Here is a 21,121-nt window from a genome sequence, read left to right on the forward strand (position 1 = left end):
GTGTATTTAATTTTAAAAAAAATATTAAATTTATTCATAATTTTTAGATGTATTTGTTTTAATTTTTTAAAATTATTACAATAAAAGACTGAATATTATACCATTTTTAAAAGATACCTAGTTGAATTGTTATTTTATCACGTTTATTTGTTTAAAATCTAAAAAAACTACGATATTCCTTTATTTATTATTATCATTATTAACTTATACTGTTAGGTACGGTGGCGTGACTAACGAGCAAAAAAGGAAAAGAAAGGGAAATGAAATATGTCTCGTGTTGTTGCTTTGTTGCATCATGCATGTTCTTCGTTGATTCGATCAGATCTGCTTCTTGTTAGGTACTGAAAATGATCACAGCCTAATTACGATCTCTCTCTCATTTAATATTATTATTATTCCTTACAAATTTAATTCAACAATAGAAGCATCTAAATGACTGATAATAACATATTGGAGAATGTCATCACAACTTGTATTGGAGAAGATATTATACATTTATATTGAAATTCGTTTTAATATATACTTAATCATCTTATTAAATTCATTGAAAATTCTAAAAGCATGTTTCACATTCTTGATGATTTTAATAACAGTAAAACGAAGTCGGTTTTCTTTATATATATAAAGAAACAAAGAAACAAAGAAACAAACTGATATAATTAAATTATAAACAAGTATAATGAGAATTAAATCATTCTTTCAGCAAATAAATTAAATTGAAAGGGTAGTAGAGACGGTACCGTTCAATTGTCAAAGCAGGAATTAGTAAAAGAAAAGATTAGCAGAATTAGAAGTTTAATTAAAAACGAGGAGCTCGTTAATAATAAAAGCTAGAATAGTTAACTAAAAATATGTTTTGACTTTTGATTTAGTAGAAAGAAGTAGGAGTGGTCTGTTTTGAGCGGTGACTATAAACGTGGCATAGGCACATACGGTGGGGTGCTACACACATGCGACATAAATCTTAAGTGAAATCATGGAACACGTGCTCAAATTCATAGCACTTGAAATTATTTCTCTGTTTACTACTACTAATATCCGCCGGAACTTAATTATGTTTTTTATGTCGTGCTTTGCGTGTTTTCCAACTTGCTTCTATCTTCTTCTTTTTTGCCAATAAAATCGCTTTTCATTCCGTATATATCTCCTCCAATAGCACCCATTTTCTCCTCCATACTTCCAACAACGTTTTTTTCATTCTCTCTCTCTCTCTCTCTCTCAGCTCTCATCTATTATATAAGCAAAGTAATTAAGGAGAAGAAGAAATTTCTAATTAAAAAGATGCGGAGAAATTGCAACTTGGAACTTGGGCTCTTTCCTCCCTATGATTCCGGGAGCCCAAAGCAAGAAGAAAGGCAAAGCCAGCCACGCCAGATTACAATTTTCTATGACGGAAAGATTTGTGTTTCTGATGTCACAGAGCTTCAGGTACATACATCTCTTCTTCATGCACTCTTATTGCATTTTCTTTATTTTACTCTTAAATTTCTTTCTTTATCTTATTATCATCAGTATCTGAGTGCATTATACAAGTAGCTAGAGTATGATTAGTTAAAAATAAGTGGTTATTAGGAAAAAAGTTCATATCAGATTTTGTTATGAGTTATGCCGATTAACAAATAACAACGTATATTTTTGAAGGAAAAATTCTAGGAAGTAACACTTTTAGTGAGAAAAAATAGAGAGTTGGTTAGTATTAGTTCAAATATTAAAAAAAAAAAAAGAAAACAATATTAGTCACTTTAACATTTCTCATTTGCAAATTACTGCGATAATTAAGACAATATAACATCGATTAATTTCATTATTGAAGATTAAGACCCAACAGATGTCATCATCTCGTTAGTCTAAAAAATTTAAAGAAAATTGTTACTTTGTTAGTTACGCCAAATACAGTATATTAGACAGATTTTATCACACTACATGTTTGTGGAGAACAATAGTTTTAGTGATCACAGGAAGGAAAATAGTTCCGTCAGGTGTGAATGTGTGATGAAGAATCGTATAGCTTGGCACTACATACATTAGGATTTGAGTTAATTAATTTATATGAAACCGCGTTTGAGATTTTTATTTTTTAGGGAGAGGCACACAGATATATAATTATATAAACCCTTTTTAAAAGGATAGATAAATATTAAATACAAATAATATGCTATAGTTGACTGACACCGACAAGAAGCCGGTGGTTTATGGGTAAATCAAAACTGAAGGATAATCCAAAGAGACAAGACGCAGTAGGTATGGTGTGTATTGTGTTAATGAATTAATTTGGCATGAAATGAACAAGCTTCCTAGAAACTTGTTCAAAGTTTGAATAATACAGATTTCAAAGCTAGCGGTGTGTGGTCCATGTATCGCTTTCATAATATAATGTTCTAAGTCGCCCAATTTGTACACTTTATAATGACCAATGCCAAACTAGTCAATTTTGATAGTCGTAGTCTAAATCATAAATTCATAGTACATATCGTATATACTCGTATATAGTACTAGTTGAAAACTAAGGTTAAGCCGATTTGATGTGAAGTTGATAGCCGAGACGTTAGATGAAAATTTAGTTAAAGTAATTTTATGAAAAAGATCTTTTTTTGAGTTATTTTTTTTTTAAAAGATCTTATGAAAAAATAAAAGTAATTTTATGTTTGGATATCTCATCTAAAAAGATTTTTTTATCTATCAATTATGTTTGGGTATAACAATATAAAAGTATTTTTTTGTTTATTTATTACATGAAAAATATCTTTTTTTTTAAAGAAAAAATATCTTTTAAAAAAAATGTAAATTACAGCTTCTCAAAAAATATGTTTTTTTTTTATTTTTCTAGTGTTTTTATTTTTACTACTAAAAATTTGCCAAATACGCTGCTAAAATATAAAAAAAGATTTTTTTCATTTAAAAAAGATTTTTTTTTATCAAAATAATGACGCCGCATTAAATCATCTAACAGTTCTCAATTATCAATTTCACGTGAAGTCGACTGCACTTAAATTTTCACCATAGTACTAATATTTAATATTTAATTCGTACACACTTGTTTTAATCGTGTGATACTAATTAGTGGGTTCATGTGAATCACGTTCATGCAGGCCAAATCAATCTTAATGCTTGCAAATAAAAAAGCCAATATTATTAGGACACCAACAACGGTATCATCATCATCGGAGCCATCTTCATCCTCGTCGCCGCCGCCACCACCACCATTATTGAATAGTAATAATCAACAAGTGTATAACACTACTACTGCTGGCACTGGACTTTCCATGAAAAGATCGCTGCAAAGGTTCCTACAGAAGAGAAAGAATCGAATCCAAGAAGCTTCCCCTTACCACCATCACTAGCTAGCAGCTAGCTGTTATAACTTAATTAGATTAGATCATAGAAGGAAGCCCCAACTGACGATGAATATTGTTTCTTGTTTTATATGAAGCTACATGTATCATACATATCAAATATCTCTTTGTTTTTTTGTTTTTCAAATAGTTACAAGCTTTAATTTCTTTTTTTTTTTTTCCTTTAATATAGCTTTTGCCTTTATTCTTGAAATTAGTTCATTTAATTTTTTGCCTGCGAATATCCCATTTATTATGAAAGGGACACTGCTACCCTAAGGCGTAAAATTAAAACTATATTTTTAATTGATAATTTTTATTTTTGTATTTTTTATTTTATCGGAGTACTAAAACCATTTTTTTTCCCCTTCAGGAGAAGTTTATAGAATAAAAAATCTTAGGGGACCAAGACTTTTAAAATATGGAGGATGCTCTCAAACGTTTTGAACGTTTAAAGTTATGTTTGTATAAAAGTTGCATCTTTGTGGAACACAAAATTATTCTTTAATTTACTAATTGCATCATCATTATTGGAAAAATATGTTTAATATCTTAAAAATATAAAACTTTAAATTCTATACAATGGTTTCCAATTTTAACGTTCTTGCAACTAATAATATTGATTGGGGATATTGATCCATGAAAATTCCTTGAGATCTAGAATATTTTCACTATGGTTTTGTTTAGAAAACGCGATATATTAATTAGTGAGAAGAATATGAATGTTAAAAGTAAGCCTTATATCATCATTATATGTATTCAACCACTACTAAATTTTTTAATAGAAAATATCTACTAAATTATTCTCATTTTCTAGCATTATTATTTTTTTTTTCAAAAATAGTAGATTATATTTTATTAATTATTAAAAAATAAAATACAAACATGTCTAAAAATAGGACAGTATAATAACAAATAGGAATTTCTTAAAATAATACACTAAAAGTATTCATCCAATGGTATATAGTTGAAAAACAAAGAAGAATCTTAAAGAAGAAAGAATAATAAGTCAAATGGAATAAAATTAAGAGTTTGCCTCATGGATATGACGATCTAAACTGGAAGTTCTTTAGATTTTACGGAGCAATTTGACAGAGCTTGCTAGAATGGTAGACGACATTGAAGTAGAACCTTCAAAAATTAACTAGTTGCGAGCTTTCCAGCAGTTCCAGCAAATGATGGCAAGCAATTCAGGATTACGGTCAACATTCTTCAACGGGTTAAGCATTTCTATTGATGCAGCCCACCATGTCCAAAAATCGTTTGGGTTCTGAGGGAAAAGACAGTCATGAAGGTAACTCTGATACCATATTTCTTTAATTCTAAAGCAATAGATCAAACAATGAGTGATTGTTTCTGTTGCTTCATGATAGCAGGGGAATATTGGCGATAGAGATGAGATGCGGTGGTGAATCTGAGCAAGCACCGGAAGCCGACCATGAAGAGCTTTTCAGATAAATAGTTTAATTTTGTGAGGCAAGTTCAACTTTCATAGATCAATCCATGGCTTTTTCTGCTGCATATAATTAGGGCAAAATTTTAGAAACGAATGGTGAAATAAATAGCCAATTTTGCAACTTGAAACTGTATCATGTTGCTTGGATTTGTTCAAATTTCATTGCAATTTGTTCCTACTCTGGTGAATTTTAACTGACAAAATCATGTCTATAACGTCTTAGAAAAATAATTCATGAATGAGATTCTGATTTCAATTCCTATTTTCAGTAATTAAGTCTTTAACTCTTGGAATCAATTCGGAAATAGCCTGTCTATTTGGCATGTCAGAAATCATTAAAGGATATGGAGGAGGCAGTCAAGGATCCTCAAAGGTTCGAATATTCTCTCTAGTACCCACAGTCCAATTAAGACATTTTTCAACAATTTTTCGGCTTGCTAGTATGTTCTTCCATCCCCAAGAAAGTAAGACTCTAATTTCTGCAATTATAGTATTACCGTTGCTAAATTATTGGATTTTGGATAATTGAGAAGTAGGCTGTGTTACAAGTCGCCAAAACTGTTTGCCTAAAAGCGCTAGATTATGAATTCTGAGGTCTTTAAATTCAAGGTCTCCTTCTCTTCGTGAGCGAGTCATAGTATCCCAGCTAATTCAAGTCATCCGCTTTTCAGAACTTTTCTAGCATTATTAATTGCTGTTGAGCCATAATGAAACTCAAATATAGTTTGATCAGTTTCAAAATATTATTGAAATTTGTAAACTCCACAAAAAAGACCGCAAAGTTACAAACAAATAATATATGGTGTTGGCTGGTCACTTTTTTAATTTTGATTTTGGGATAGGAGTTGTGTATTGCATGTTTATTGGAGTGCAGGATGAATGACTAGGCTGTGACGACGAGCTAGAACAAATCGGATGGTTTGATTGGAGGAAGAGTAATTGGACAGTTCGATTACACAGATCGGGAGTACACAAATTGGACCATTTGATTTGCGTACTGTAGGCCACCATCATCCATGCAATGCTCCCCAGCCCCTGCTTCTATCTCCGTAAACCCCAACCATCCATCCCTTTCACTCTCACTCTCACTCGTGCCTCACTCTTCATACCACCTCCAATCCCACTTTCTTTTTTCTTCTCCCATTGTTGCTGCAGAAATCCAACGTAGGAAGGAGCCACCATCAAAAACAAAATTTCAACAATATCAAGAAGACGGAAAATAAAAAATAATTAATCATCCAGAGTTTTATATTGCTAATTATTTTGATCATCTTGAAGGTTGTGCTAGGCTTAGAGAAGGGGGTTGAATCTATGCCTTTCTTTTAAGTTACTGAAATGACCCTTTAAAACAATCTTTGAATTCTGATTCTGTTTGAACTCAGCAGCGGAAATTTATGAGACAATTTATTTTTGTCTCATGAATATCAGAAAACAGAACAATGCAGAGAAGAGAAAAGCTAACACCAGCATATATCCTGGTTCGGTTGCCTTGTGCTATGCAACCTACATCCAATCTCCTCCACAACAATGGAGAAATTTTCACTATAGTTAACAGTATTACATACACCAATTCTACAGGATCAACACAATCTTTTCACACTCAAGTTCTAACCCAACTTGACATTGGCTATGCTAATACCTAACTATTCACTCTTAGTGCTAACCCAACTAAGAAAGGGATACCTTACAGGTACAAGATACAAAACACCGACATACCTAAAAAAATCTGAAAATAACTCTAGGCTTTTTTCTCAAGTATATCACTCAGCCTTTTTCCACTCATGGCTTTTTATTTAGCTCTCTCAATATGCCTTTTCACTCAAGAAATTACAGAAAGATAAACATTGAAAGTACATTACAATCTGTAAAACATGAAGGAGATTGACTTCATCAACAGCCTCTTTGCTATGTGATAAACTAGACTTGCAAGCCTCTGATTTAGTTCTTCAGTGTTGGCCGAATGCTTCTTTGAAAGAAAGCATTATCCAAGTAGAGGAACTTTTTCAGGGAACTCTTCACAGAACACAACTCACCAAACTCTGGTTTTCTCTCATTGCCTCTGAATGAGCAGAAAGTCTTTTTTTTATCTCCTTGCATGTTGCTGGGTTCTTTTTCCTAGGTCAACTTCTTGAGTACTGTGCTTCACCAACCCACAAACTCACTTTTTCTCATTAATCATCAGAGTAGTAACTTTGTTTCTGACCTTCCAAGGTTGACCGAAAGCCACAAAACAGCAACCATAAAAGTCTTCCAATGGTAAACTGGATCTGAGCCATTGAGAAGCTACTTGGACCCCAAGACATATTTGTGACCGTAGATACATAGCAGTGAAGAACAGAAAATAACTTTCTTTTGTATCCCATTTCAGACTGAGCAGAGAGTTGAAAAGAGGAGAAGAAGATATGATGCATGTATAAGGAAATGAGTTACCTTTTAGCTTCTGATCTTTTTCTTGATGGGGTTTGAAAATGGTTGATTAGACCTTACCCTTCTTTGTTTAACCTTCTCTTTCTTTCTTCTTTCATGACTAGTTTAGGAACTAAGCTCTCTTTCTTACTTTTTCTGAGTTCTGTGATTTGACTGAGAAAGAGAACGTTGCTTTTGGAAGCAAGATGGAGGGATTTGCTGAATTCAAATCGGGCTTGGATCGAATATCTGATAGGCAACCCATTTGATTTCTTTGGCTTTGTTTCTTTTGGGCTTCGCTTGATTTACCAGCCCACTAACCTTATTATTTTATTTTCATTCCAATTTGGGCTGTTAGTTTTAATTTTGGCCTGCAACATTTAATAAAATAATTAGTAACATACAATTATTAATAATCAACACTAATTATTTATTTTGCCCAAAAATAATATTTGTCATCATTAATTAAATTAGTTGATTTCTCAACTCAACAGTATTGGTCAAAAGGGTCTGGTGCGCTACAAGCCAGCAAAAAGACCGCAGTCGTTGAGCCTCCAGCTTCCATATTTTTTAGAATAAGAAAGCATTTGAGTCATCCGCATGTCCCAAAAAGATAACACAAGCCAAGATTCATATTTTAGATTTATTTAAGGTTTATTAATTATTATTATTAGAAGCTAATAAAAATAAATGTTGATTTTTTGTAAAATAGATTTAGTATATTTCGAGTAGTTAATAATATAGTTGTTAATATGATTATGTTTTATTGGTTATGTGATAATGAAAATTTGATATTATTAAATTTAATTTGTTAATTAGATATGGTTATCTTTGTTTAATGTGATATATGGCTACGTTTTGTAGGATTCACGGATGTTGCAATGTAACCATTTAATACCGCCGGATCCATACAATCAAATTGTAGAGAGACATTTACGGGAGACTGATTTTTATCACGTTTTTCATATTGGAGTAATCCAATGTCAGTCGACATTGGTTAATGCTCTGATCAAGAGATGGCGCACTAAGACTCACACATTCCATTTTCCGGTTGATGAGTGTGCTATGACGTTGAAGGACGTGGCGATAATTCTTGGTATTTCGACAAATGGCCTTCCAATTACAAGACCGACCCTCGGTAGTTATGAGGCCTTAGAGACCGAATGCTTGCACCAGTTTGGTGTTGCACCTAGGAAGACATATTGTAGAGGAAGCTTCATAAAGTTGACGTGGTTTCAAGAACTAAAAGATCGTTTAGTATTGCCTGATGATATTCACATTCAGAGGTACGTCAAGTGCTACATAATGTTATTATTTGGGACCATTATATTTGGAGACAAGTCCAGGGCAGCAGTATACTAGAAGTTTCTGTCGTTGCTCCGTAACTTCGCTGGAATCATACAATTTAGTTGGGGATCGGCATGTTTAGCACACCTGTATAGAGCATTATGTAGGGCATCTCATGTCGATTGCAAGGAGATCGATGGTTCACTGACACTTTTGCTTACATGGGCTTGGATCCATCAACCATTTCTTGTGCCAATTCCTGACAATCCTCGACTCTTTCTGATTGCAAATAGGTAAAATTAATTACTATCTGCTTTGAAAAAGTGTAGCACGTTGTATTTTAAATTTGATTAATAAAAGTTAATTAACGGATTGTCTGATGTCAGGTGGCGTAACTGGGAGCGTGCTAATCGACCTTACAAATTTTATTCTCTTGCTCACTTTAGGAGGTCATTGGATGATCTGCAAGAAGGACAGGTATGTTGTAATAAATAAGTATCTGTTTTTGTTTAGCCATATTATTATTTGGTGTGTAATCCTCTTTTACTTTTAATGTGTACAGTTTGTTTGGAAGACTTATGCAATTGGTCGCATTAAGGCAGATGTGATTTCTGTTGACATCCGTCAGCATTCAGTTATATGGAGTGCCATAGTGCCGCTGATATCTTTCGAATGCGTTGAGTGGCATGTATCTGATAGATTGAGGAGATAATTTGGTTTGACCTAGGGCGTTACTCATCAAGAGCGGAATCTAGGTGAAGCACACGGCGAAGTACTGACAGGACCCAAGAATCAAGATTGATCTGAAACCTACTCTTTTTGGGTGATACAATGAACAAATCGGTATATAAATACTTAATAAATGATAAATAATAAATTCCTCAACATATATAAATACTTAATAAATAAACATTAAACAGGTAATTATATGCTATATTTTACCTATTTACATAACTATGAAATATTTGTCTCAAACGTCAAAATCTATGTATAAATCATAAATTATAATTATTACATACTTGCATTTATATTGAAAAAACTTTGGTGCATACATGGCCTCCAAATCCAACGACCGCATGAAAGTCGGCTCTTTAAGTGGATGCTGATTTGCTAGTGCATTTGCCACATCTGCAGCTATAGTGTCATCAGCTTTATCTTCGTCTACACTCGGATCAACGACCTCATAGTTACTTTCAAACTCTTCCTTGCTATCACTGTTATAATCTTCCAATTTAATATCTCGATCCGCTGCATATTGTTCGAACTCAACATACACTTCGATGAACGATATTTGAGACCGACTTTCAATATATACTGAAAATATTTCTTACATGCTCGCTTCATCGGTCACGTATTTCGTTTGAAATTGAACGAACCCACCAAACACAAATATAGGATATCTGTACAAAACACACGACACTCTCCTAGATATTTGAGAATTCATCTTCTCACAAATCACATCTTTTAGTTCTTCAAATAACCGTGTGAATGAAATAATAATATCTAATGGATTTTCACATATAAATTTCACTATTTCAAATGTTTGTAATAAAATCTGTTTATAATAATATATTTTTAACATAACTCTATTATTTATGATAATATACTCACATTGAACACTCTTAACTTTGGTATTAATTTTTTTTTAAATACCAGACAGGAAGAAGAAAGGTGGAGGAGATTCAGAAGATCTGAAGATTGTGAGAAGAAAATAAAGTGGCGAGCTCGGTTAGAAGGCTGGGTATATATAAACATTAAAATCGGACCGTCTGACCGCATTTTTTACCATTTCAAATTTTTGAAAAACGTACGATCCAATTAGAGTTACGTCAACGTTAAAAAATTTGCATGCATCAAATCGGTTAGGGGTGAGTACGGGTAGCGGGTACCCGATTACCCGTCCGAACCCAAACCGAACTAATTAAATTGGTTCTGAAACTAACGGGTAATCGGGTCCAACCCGAACCAAATCGATGGCTTTTGTTAGTGATTGGTTCGGATATCGGTTTTGGGGGTGCAGAATCCGAACCAACCTACGAACCCGATCATATATTAATTAAATAAAAAAATAAAAAATATATATGACTTTTTCATTAGACAATAATTATTCATTATTAATATGTTTGTATTTTAATGAGTTTAGTTTTTAATGTATTTGGTGTTTAATATGTTTGGATCATTTCTATTCATGTTACATATTTATTGTACTTGTTAAATTTTTAAGATAAAAATTTGATTTTTTTTATGAATTTCAAAGTCATCAGGTACCCAATTACCCGAACCGAACCAATCCGTTCTTAATCGGTTTGATTTGGTTCGAATACATGTACAAAAAAAATATAAATTCGAACCAAACCGAACTAATTATATTTTGATCGGTTCGATTCTAATTTTACTATAAACCCAAACCAAACCGACCCGTACTCACCCCTAAAATCGGTAAATCCGTCCGATTTTCTTAGTCCAAATACTTTTTATTCTGCATGCATAAAATCGGTGAGTTGGATCCAATTTGTGTTTCTTTTTTTCGCAAAAAAATCAAACCATCCAATTTTTTTCCGTTAGTTCACTATCGTCACTACAGTGTATAACCTTTCTAACGTCCATAACAAAGCCTTACACGCATCTAAGTTTCATATCCAAAAAATTAGCTTCGGCTGGTCTGATCTACCTTTTTTATTTTCCTGGATAATAGATCTCATTATGATTATGAAGCATGTTTGGTAGGATGACGACTTTCGGTTTATTGTTAGATTCATCATATCAACGCATATAAATCTGACCGTATTTACTTTTTAAGCAGTAGGTGAATACAGTATAGCTTGATCATCCGCCATAGCTGATTTGAAAACTTTTTTGAATGCTGTTTTTTTTTTTATTTTTTAGTATATTTAATAAAATTTAATAATAAAAAATTATTTTTTAAAAATTATAATTTATATATATATTTTAATATTTTTATTTAAAAAATATTTTTAATATAATAAATAAATAAAAAATATTTTGAAAAGTCATGTTAACAAGGTAACGTAAAATGCAATTTCGTACCCTTTTTAAACCTCTCATTAAAGTAAATGAAATTTAAAAAAACGTGTGGCTAAATCCTAGCTAGCAAGAAGTAATTTAAGTTGATTAAGCAATTTAATTTGAAATAGTCCATGGCTAGCTGGCAATAAATTTGAAAGTGTCAGGAATCAGTGGGTGCAAGCTAAGATATTTACACAGTAAATTAAGTATGAGTGCTATATATGATGATCCCCTACAAGGCTATAAGCTAGAAAGAATGTGAATAAGATTGTGGTTACGACTTACCAGTGAGGGGCAACCACATAAAGCCATAGTTAGTTGAAGTTCATCTCTTACACTATATTTAGTTTAAGAAAAAATAAGAGAAAAGGAAAAAAATTTTAAAAAAGTAATGAATTTCTTTTTAATATTAAAAAAAATAAAAAGAAATTTTTTATTTTCTTTTCTATATCCCAACACACATTTTTATTTTTAATATTGGATTAACAATGGTATTTTTCTAAATTATGATCTGCTGTTGTATTTTTTTAAAATGTGGCATGATTTAATTTACGGAGTACAAATTAGACCGTCTGATTTTTAAGAGGTACAGAAATTAGACCGCCCAATTTTTAGGTACAAAAATCGAACTATTCGGATCGTCCGATTTGTGTACTCCAAATTTTAAATTTTTTTTAAAAATAAATCGGAGGGTCCAATTTATATACCTTCCATAATTTTAAAAAATACCAAAAATTATCACGTTAAGGTATAACACTCATTCTACCTCCATATCCAAATTTTGTAGCCTACCCAAACAAACCTTAGCATCTCAATTCTCTAGTACTTTTCTGACACCAGCTTCTCCCTTCCACACCTCTCACTATCTATTCATAGATAAGGGGGATTCAACCAAAATGAGCATACTACTCTTTGGTTTCCATAGCCTACTACTTATAATTAACAACAAAATTTCAATAATGTGATTCAATTTTATCCTCCATGATTCCAGCAACTCCATTTTCTACAGCTATCCTTGCTGCATTATTATATTAGATAGAAAACAGAAGAAGGAAGCATCATTATTGCCATGGCAGTTATCAAAATTACTCTGCTGACAGAAGAAACCATAATTGTAGCAGCTCTAGCTGTTTGTTACTGATTATTTGATGATATACCACATTCTCCTCATTCACTTGATGTACAAAATTTTGCATTAAGGAGACATGTGTCTCATTTCACTCACTACACATCTTAAAAAGAATGAGAAATAACAGCAACATGTGCGCACTCTCGTCCATTACAAGTTCAAGATTTGAAGTTGGTAGCTTAAGATATACAAAAATGAAATTTATAAGTTGGAAGGAAATGTTGTGCGAGTGAAAATGTGGTGACGACTTATATGTTTGAGTGAAGGAGAGCCACATAGTGCCATTGTTAGTTGAAGCTCATCTCTAAGCATCTTCAGTACTTTCCTCACACCACCTTCACCCTCTGCAGCTAATGAGAACACCACTGCTCTTCCTATCTGATTTCATTACTTTCAATTTCAATATCACAAGATCACTTCATGGATTCAATTCATACATAATACTTACAAATACAGAAGATGCTCCAAGAGCCAATGCTTTGTAAACATCTGTCCCTCTGCGGATTCCACCATCCACAAATACACCAATTCTTCCTTCTACAGCTTTCACTATCTACTCAAGCAAACCAAGATGATGCAATGCTTACATAATCATTAAGGCTGCGTTTGTTTCTGAGAATATGATAGGACACTGAGAACAACATGACACTGATAGACAGAAACACAAAATTTTATATTCTTGTATTTTATTTGGTGATAAACTAGAACAAATTATGAAAATTCAATTTATTCTTATTTTTTTTTTCATTCAAAAAATTTGAGATGAAAAATATAATAATAAAAATATAATTATGAAAAATTAACAAGAATAATAAAAAAATGAAAAATAAGTTGTGTCCTTTGTTAGTGTCTCCGTATCCTTCCTATCAAGATGGACACAAAATAAACTAATTTCAGTGTCTCTGAACACATTATTTCTGTCCATATCTCCTCTGTTAGACACGATTTTGTGTCTCTCTGTCCCTGTCCCAGTCTCCTGTCTATGTAAACAAACGCAGCTTAAGAAGCTAAGTTTCAAGAAATAGATGGCAACATCACCTCTTCCAAAACCATGATTGGTGCAGGGACATAGTCAAGTTGGCGAGCACCATGATTAGAAACAATGATTCCAGCAACTCCAGCTTGTACGGCTATCCTTGCTGCATTTTAGAAACACAATGTTAGAAGCATCTGTAATGTAATGTAAGATAAGATTCATTAATTATACTCACTTACCATCTTCAGCAGTTAGTACACCCTTCACTACAATTGGCAATGAAGTAATCGTTTGAAGCCACTTCACATCCTGGATGTAACTAAGTGGAGCTGAGCTTACATAAGCTTGATTGTTATTGTAGAACTCAAGTTTGTAGGTAAAAAGAATCACCTTCCAATTAAGAGATGGATCAATATGGCGACGAGTTTGAGAAACTGAGCTACCAGCCTGCCAGCAAAAACCACCATTCATGGGAAATGAATCTTATTTCAAAACTCCATACATACTTATCACAACAACACATACCTTATTTTTCTCCCCAAAATCCAATCCCTCAAAATTCTTTAGTGTCACGTTTGGTGGCAATCTGAATCTGTAGAAAACCCAATATCAGATAAGGCAAACACATATATATCTTCAAACTCTAGGACTCAACTCAATTCTACCATCATGACCAAGGTGTCAACTTTTGTAGATGGTTGTTGCTAACCCGTTTTTGATGTCATCCTCCCTACGACCAATAAACGGACGATCCGCAGTGAGCACAACTGCCTTGAAACCTGCCCTTTCAGCTCTTCTCACAAGTTGTGTAACCAAATTCCTGTCCTTAAACATCTATCAAGTAGGCAACAAACACCTGAGGATCAGGTTAGAATCAAGTTCATGTGTGAATGGTTTAGTTCCATGTCAATCAAATTACTCTTCTTGTATACTTACATAGAGTTGGAAGAAACGAATGCCGGGTCCTGTTGAAGCAACCTCCTCAAAACTATAATTAGACATTGTTGATAGTGTCTGTGATGGCAATCATGAAAACAATATATAAAAGAAAGCAGCAACCAAATACATTGTTTGGGAAGAACAGTAAATAAAGGAGGAAAATGTATGTTGAAACTAACCATAATAGTGTTAGCAGCTGATGCTGCTCTAGCTATTGCACATTCTCCTGCATGAATGTTAGTTTTTTTTATCAATTCCAAAAACTAGCTTAAGCATATATAAGGGCTATCATGGTTATATTCTCAAACTAGAGTAGTACTGTATGCAGTAATCACAAATTCACAATATGTTTTGTGATGATACCCTGAGGATGTGCCAACTTTTGCATGCCTGTGGGAGCAATCATGATTGGCATTGAAATGTTGAAGCCTAAAATTCTTGTTGTCATATCTACCTTGCTTACATCTATAAGAATGCGCGGTCGGAACCTATTTCAAACCAAATACTCATGTAAGAAGGGATACTGGAAAGAATTGCATGAAGTAAACTTTGATATATTACAGAATCCTTGAGAATGCGTCTCTGTTCTCCTTCAGAGTCCACTGGTCCTCTGCACCAGAAGCATAGAAGTCATAAACCATCTTTGGCAATTTTTGCTTTGCAATTGCCTCATACTCATTCACATTAGTTATTTGGTTCTCCATGTTAATTATCTTTCCCCTGAAGATGTGGCAAAAAACAACGATTAACAATATGAATAAACTAGAAGCCTTTACTGATGAAAGAAGTTATCATCACATATCAAACTCAAGATTTGTAAGTATGTGCTACTATATGTGGGATCCTTCTACAGTTCTACTACATTTGTTCATCATGAGTAATAATATTTGCACATCTTAAGCTATAAATTTTCAGTTTAGATTTTACAAACTCATACTAAGAAAAGGTGAGCCACTCCAGATTTTGATGAAGTTCATTATAAAGTAATAGAGAGTAATGAAGAAGAAAGAACATGGATTGGAAAAACCATCTTTCAAAATAACAAGTTAAAAAGGAAGAACTAACCCAAGTGAGCTGGTTGAGAAAGAGCAGCCAATAGTGCAGAGATGATAGTGAATGAAAGCAGATAATAATAATAAATAATAATGTAGATATATAATTGATATAAGACATGTAACATAGACAATTGCCAAATGAAAGGGACATGCACTAAAGAATTTTGTTTGGTGAGCATAGAAATGTCACGTTTTGAATTTTGATGAAGGCTTTTTGGCTGTTACCAATGATTATCAAAGTGGCACTGCATATACGACACTTCAAAAGGGTCCATGAATGTGATAGTGTTGAAAATTATGGTGGACGATGACACCACAAAAGTTTTATTACAGCCATAGCCAGTGATTGTGTGACAACTTTGTCGGACAAGTAGCTGTAACGAGAGAAAGAATATTTTTTTTTTTGTAGTAATGATTATTTAAAAAACGAATATCTATTGTATTATAGTGATTGAACTTATCAATTTATCTTTTGTTGATATATTTTTTTAATATGTTTCTCTTTATATTATTTAAACTTTTCCTTTTGGGATGGGATTGAGTGGATTTGGAACTTCTATTGAAGGAGAGAGTTATTCTAATGGGAGCTGGAATTAGTTCATCAGCTTCATGAGAGGTTAAGGTCAGTGAAACTATCAGCTGGCAAAGATGATAATATAGTATGAAAATTTGATAATAAGGGTATTTTTTCTACTAACTCTTTCCTGCAGGTGTTGCAATCGGAGACTCTCTCGGAAGAAATTACGAGCTACAGTTTCACTAGAACAGTTTGGGGAGGGTTGGTACCTTCGAGAATTAAGCTTTTTGGCTGGTTCGTTCTGATTGGTAGGGTAAATACTAAAGAAAGGTTGAGTAGACTGGGCGTGCTTCAGCAGAATGATAGCTTATGTGCCATGTGTAAAAAGGAAACGAAACCGTTCATCATCTGTTTCTTGTATGTAAATTTACATGGCTGATTTGGTGCGCTTGGCTCGGACACTTTGATAGGCCGTGGGCGGTCCCAAGAACCATGAAATGACTGTTTGAGAGTTGAATTGGCATACATAACAGAAAGAAGGAGGAGCGGCTTTTATTGGTTAGTTTCTTTGCAGTGATTTGGAATATATGGATGGAGAGAAATGACAGAATCTTCAACAACAGGGAAGCAGGTGTTGAGGACATACAAGGAAAAACGTTTTTGAGCTACAAGGAGTGGTCGGGTATTGAGCCTTTTGGTTGTTGTGGCTATGTCGGAGATGACCTTTGGTTTCTATCTTATTTTATGTTATGTTTCTTTCATGTTCCACTCCAATGTGTTGAGCTTTTTTTGTTTCAAAAAAAAAAAATTGTACTAACATCAGTGCTGAGAACACTGTTGTCTGGACAAAACTATGTTCTTTGCTAAGCGCATTAATTAAATATAAGTTTTTGAAATTTTTTATTTTTACTCTCTTAATATCTTTAAAAGATTCTTTAACTAAATCTTTATTTCTTACAATAACAAGAGTACATCCTAAAAAATAGGGGAGAAATAATACAATTGACAAGAAAATTTTGAAAGAAATATCTCATATTGAGGCTGGGTTTAGTAAAGTTTTTTGAAAAGGTGTTTGTGCTTTTTAAAAGCGTGTTTGTGGTTTTTAAAAGCACAAGTACCTCATTTTGCGTTTGGTAAATTAAAAAATCCAAAAGCTTGTGCTTGCGACTTTTAAAAGTTAGGAGTGCTTTTGAAAGCATCTAACATGGAGCTTTTTAAAGTTGACTTGTGATTATCAAAATTAAAAAAATCTTAATATAATAAATATTCAAAATTACCATTATTAATTATTAACACTAGATTTTATTTATTTTTCCACAAATATTTTCTGTCATTATATTGCCATTGAAATACTCATGTATTTCTAATTTTTCAACCTAACATTCACAAATTCTAACATAATCTTTATATATTTTTTATTTTTTAACCTAATCTTCACAATTTCAACACAAATACATCTCTATCACGTATTAGGTATGAACTTCTATCTATTTATATTATTTTTGGTGCGTTATTTTTGTATTTTTTAGTAGAAATTTGTTTTTCTCTGTTCTTTAAAACGTGAAGGAGACCTGATTTATGGAAACTAATCATAAAATTTTCGTACACTAACTGCATGAACATTAGTCAAAATTATAATAATATATATATAATTTTACTTGAGATACGTGTCCCATTTTCTGTGATTTATAAAAGTGAGTCAATATATATAGATGAGTAATGGATGTATCAGTACTAACATTGGATTACATACAATTTTATTATTGACTATTGATAACTCTATTTATATTAATATAGAGAGTAAATCAAATAAATATTTAAATTATTGGTCTCTAAAATTTGAAAAAAAAATTATTCTTCGTTATAAATATGTTTATTATAATTTTTTTAATTTTTAAAAGCTGTTTTACCAAACACAATTGTAGTGCTTGTGCTTATTAAAAGTTATTTTTAACGTAGATTTTAACAAACATAAGTACTACAACTTTTAAAAAGTTATCTTTTTTCATAAGCTACTTTCGAAAAGTAAAAACTTTACCAAACCAATCCTGAGTCTAATTCCGAGTTACCGGTCTACAAGAAAAAGAATTGCTAGTTTGTTTGGAATTGTCCGTGCAACAAAAAGAAAATAGTTTAAGTCACCAAAAAAAAAAGAAAAAGAAAATAGTTTTTACTTTTTGAACCACTTTGATCAATATAATTGAATTAGTTAATTAGTAGGTATATTTGTCCTGAACTAGTTTTTTGGTGATTATAGCAAATGGTATGATAGGCAGGGAGTTAAAATGCGAGTGTTAGTGACGAGAAGTCACGTACAAACACATGTATGAAAAGTATCATCTATCCATATGTACATATTCATAGTAATAAAAAAATCTCAAAATGCTTTTTCAAAAAGTTGGCATCATTTCTATCTGCAACTAGCTTCTCACGTCATTTTGGATTCATGTACGATGTACCTGAAATTTATTAGAGGGAAACACCTCTTAAATGCAATGGTTAAAGTGACAGGGATAGTACATTTTACCTCACGATGAAAATATCATTTTTAAATTTTTATAAGGTAATTCCAACTAGTTTAAATAAAATAAGTCTTTTGGCAGCATAGTTCCAACTTAGATTCCACGTCAACAAAACTTGGTCGTATTCACAGAAGTTAGAACTTGCTAACAAGATTGTCATCACCCTAAGCATGACAAGTTTTTGGAAGATATTAACATTTTGATGCTATCAAGAGTAAGGGACGGAACACTTCCAAGTTCAACACACTAGATTTTATTCTCAGCAAACTATATTTTATTTTTTCAGCACACTTACGTAGTGTATGGATACACTGCCAGACCCTCTTCGTTGGATGTTTAAGGTGCTTGATGCACCGTTTCAAATATGTTCTTGTAAGAACTCTGAATTGTTGTCCAGCATCCTACGCCAAACCTGTACAATAAAATATGGTTAATGGAAAAACAAAACCGTTCATAATGTACAAAATTGTTACTAAATTGAATAGTTTTCAATTTCAAGTATAACTAACATCCAAGACAGTTCATCCTGAATCCTTTTGATTTGACTAGTTTAGAGCTAGAAGGTACTCTTTTACACCAGTTCTTAGTGTATCCTCTTCCAATGGAGACCATTTTCTTTTCTTCCTTCTTAGCTGCACTCCAGTTGGGAAGTTATCTTTTGAATCATCCCTCTGCAATGATAAATAAATAAATAACTAATATGCCAATGCAAAGATATAAAGAAGTACAAAGTGAATGCATAATCCGAGCAGGTAAAAAAAAAGATTATAGCAACTATCTTATTGTTAAAAAAGAGTCCTTGATGCTCCACATTTGCATAACCCAAAGTACATTTTTTCCTTAATTGAAAAAAGTTACCTTGAAATAGATACCACCCTCAAGATCTATGCTCCCAGATTATAATAGTTAATAAAAACATTATTACCTCATAACTATGAGCAGTGCTGTTCTGCTCCATCAAATTGGGGCTTTCATGAGCAGGATTGTTCTCCTCTATTAAATTGGGACGTTGAATAGAAGACTTCTTGTGATCAACATCTTTAGTTTGAAAAAGAACAATATCCCTGCATGTATTTGAGTTGGATACATCAACATCCCCACCCTTGTTTTGAATAGGTTGTTCTTGATTGGTACTTTTCAGTGCAAGTTTAGATCCAATATCAAATATATTCAATGCCTCAGGAAGAGGATCCTTGACACATGGCTGTAGCTCCGAAAAACTTGATTTAAGAGATTCCTGAGCTATTTTAACTCCAGCACTCAACTCAGTAGCATTTTCGCTACCTGAATTTTCTCTGCCCAATTCCTCAGCAATAGATACTTTAACTCCTTTATCGCATCTGAGAAATGCATGGACCTTGCGTTGAAGTTGAGGATTGCCCTTCTGGCATGCTAATGAGGACATAATATAGTATACGTGTAAATACAAAGAATAGGAGTAGGATAGCAATTCATGAACAGAGTTATAAATTGTATCATTGTCACTTGTTTTCAATAATGACCCTGCTTGAAAAAGTCCTCTGGTAAGTGGAAAGAAAGAGAAAGAGAGTAAAAACAGATAACATAGTCCCACTTGGTGGTAACAAAACAGGCAAAGGTAAAAGCATAAACCAAGTAAAGGAAGCATTAAGCATAAACCAAGTAAAGGAAGCATTTTCTCCCATTCAGATTTAGTTAGTAGTTAGTACTTCAGCCAATAATCAAGTCCCAAATTTATTTTCTAGTGGAAATAGCAATTGACTAAATTATTACTTCAGCCGCGCCGGGGCTTAGCACTCCGATACTTGACCCCAATCTCAATTGAAACCCTAGTTCCCTAATTACTATACTAGAATCAATCTTTACCAATTTTTTTCAGGAAATTGCATTATCGATTTTTTTTCCATGTTAATTACTCTAATTTTATGCGCCAAATGATTTACTACCTTTAATTAGTAGAGTTATTGTGTCTAGAAGAGTCAACGTTACTATGTGTTTGCCTGTTTGGATTATAGTTTACAAACAAAAATTTGTATAAAATTGATTTTGCAAACTTGATTTTGATAAAAAATAAGTTTGTATTAAAGTGATTTATGTTTAGCAATCTTTATATAAAATGGATTATAGTAAAATAAATGTTGTTTGGATTATACTACTCAAAATCACTTTTAGATACAAAATTATTAAAATAGACATCAACTTAAATAATTTTTGTATATTATCTTATTATTTTAATTTAGATATTTGAATAAATTTTATTAATTAATTTTATAATAAAATTAATATTTATTTATTAAAATAAAAATAATATCAAAAAATTAGCAAAATATATTTTATATTAAAAATAAAAAATATAAATTATATATATAAGAGTATTTAATCAAATATGTTACATTTTTTTAAATTTTAAATATTAACGTAAAAATGTTAATTTAGTATTTTTTTTTTACATCGTATTTTTTTAATATTTTCAATAATCTTATTCTTAATATTATT

General features: G+C 32.2%; 2 protein-coding genes across 10 annotated transcripts; one reads left to right on the top strand and one right to left on the bottom strand.

The window, feature by feature from the left end:
• On the top strand, positions 955-3,520 carry LOC107624532 (protein TIFY 5A). The gene is made up of 2 exons (XM_016327030.2): positions 955-1,428; positions 3,090-3,520. The coding sequence occupies exons 1-2, from the start codon at positions 1,282-1,284 to the stop codon at positions 3,339-3,341; spliced, it is 399 nt and encodes a 132-aa protein (XP_016182516.1). The 5' UTR covers positions 955-1,281; the 3' UTR covers positions 3,342-3,520.
• Positions 12,554-20,115, bottom strand: LOC107623339 (peroxisomal (S)-2-hydroxy-acid oxidase GLO1). Of its 9 annotated transcripts, none has more exons than XR_002355326.1 (13): positions 19,644-20,066; positions 19,572-19,582; positions 15,114-15,272; positions 14,916-15,040; positions 14,732-14,778; positions 14,550-14,627; positions 14,323-14,447; positions 14,139-14,205; positions 13,853-14,060; positions 13,676-13,776; positions 13,086-13,190; positions 12,723-13,015; positions 12,554-12,678 (listed from the first exon to the last, which is right to left on the bottom strand). XR_002355326.1 is itself a non-coding variant. In XM_021113277.1 (13 exons), the coding sequence occupies exons 1-13, from the start codon at positions 19,997-19,999 to the stop codon at positions 12,839-12,841; spliced, it is 1,479 nt and encodes a 492-aa protein (XP_020968936.1). In that variant the 5' UTR covers positions 20,000-20,115; the 3' UTR covers positions 12,554-12,838. The 9 variants fall into 9 exon arrangements, 7 of the variants coding, with proteins under 7 accessions (XP_020968936.1, XP_020968937.1, XP_016181044.2 ...); XM_021113277.1 differs by having other exon boundaries at positions 12,554-13,015; positions 19,644-19,850; positions 19,931-20,115; XM_021113278.1 differs by having other exon boundaries at positions 12,554-13,015; positions 19,644-19,784; positions 19,931-20,113.

Source organism: Arachis ipaensis, chromosome B10, assembly GCF_000816755.2.
Source record: "Arachis ipaensis cultivar K30076 chromosome B10, Araip1.1, whole genome shotgun sequence".
Lineage (NCBI taxonomy): Eukaryota > Viridiplantae > Streptophyta > Magnoliopsida > Fabales > Fabaceae > Arachis > Arachis ipaensis.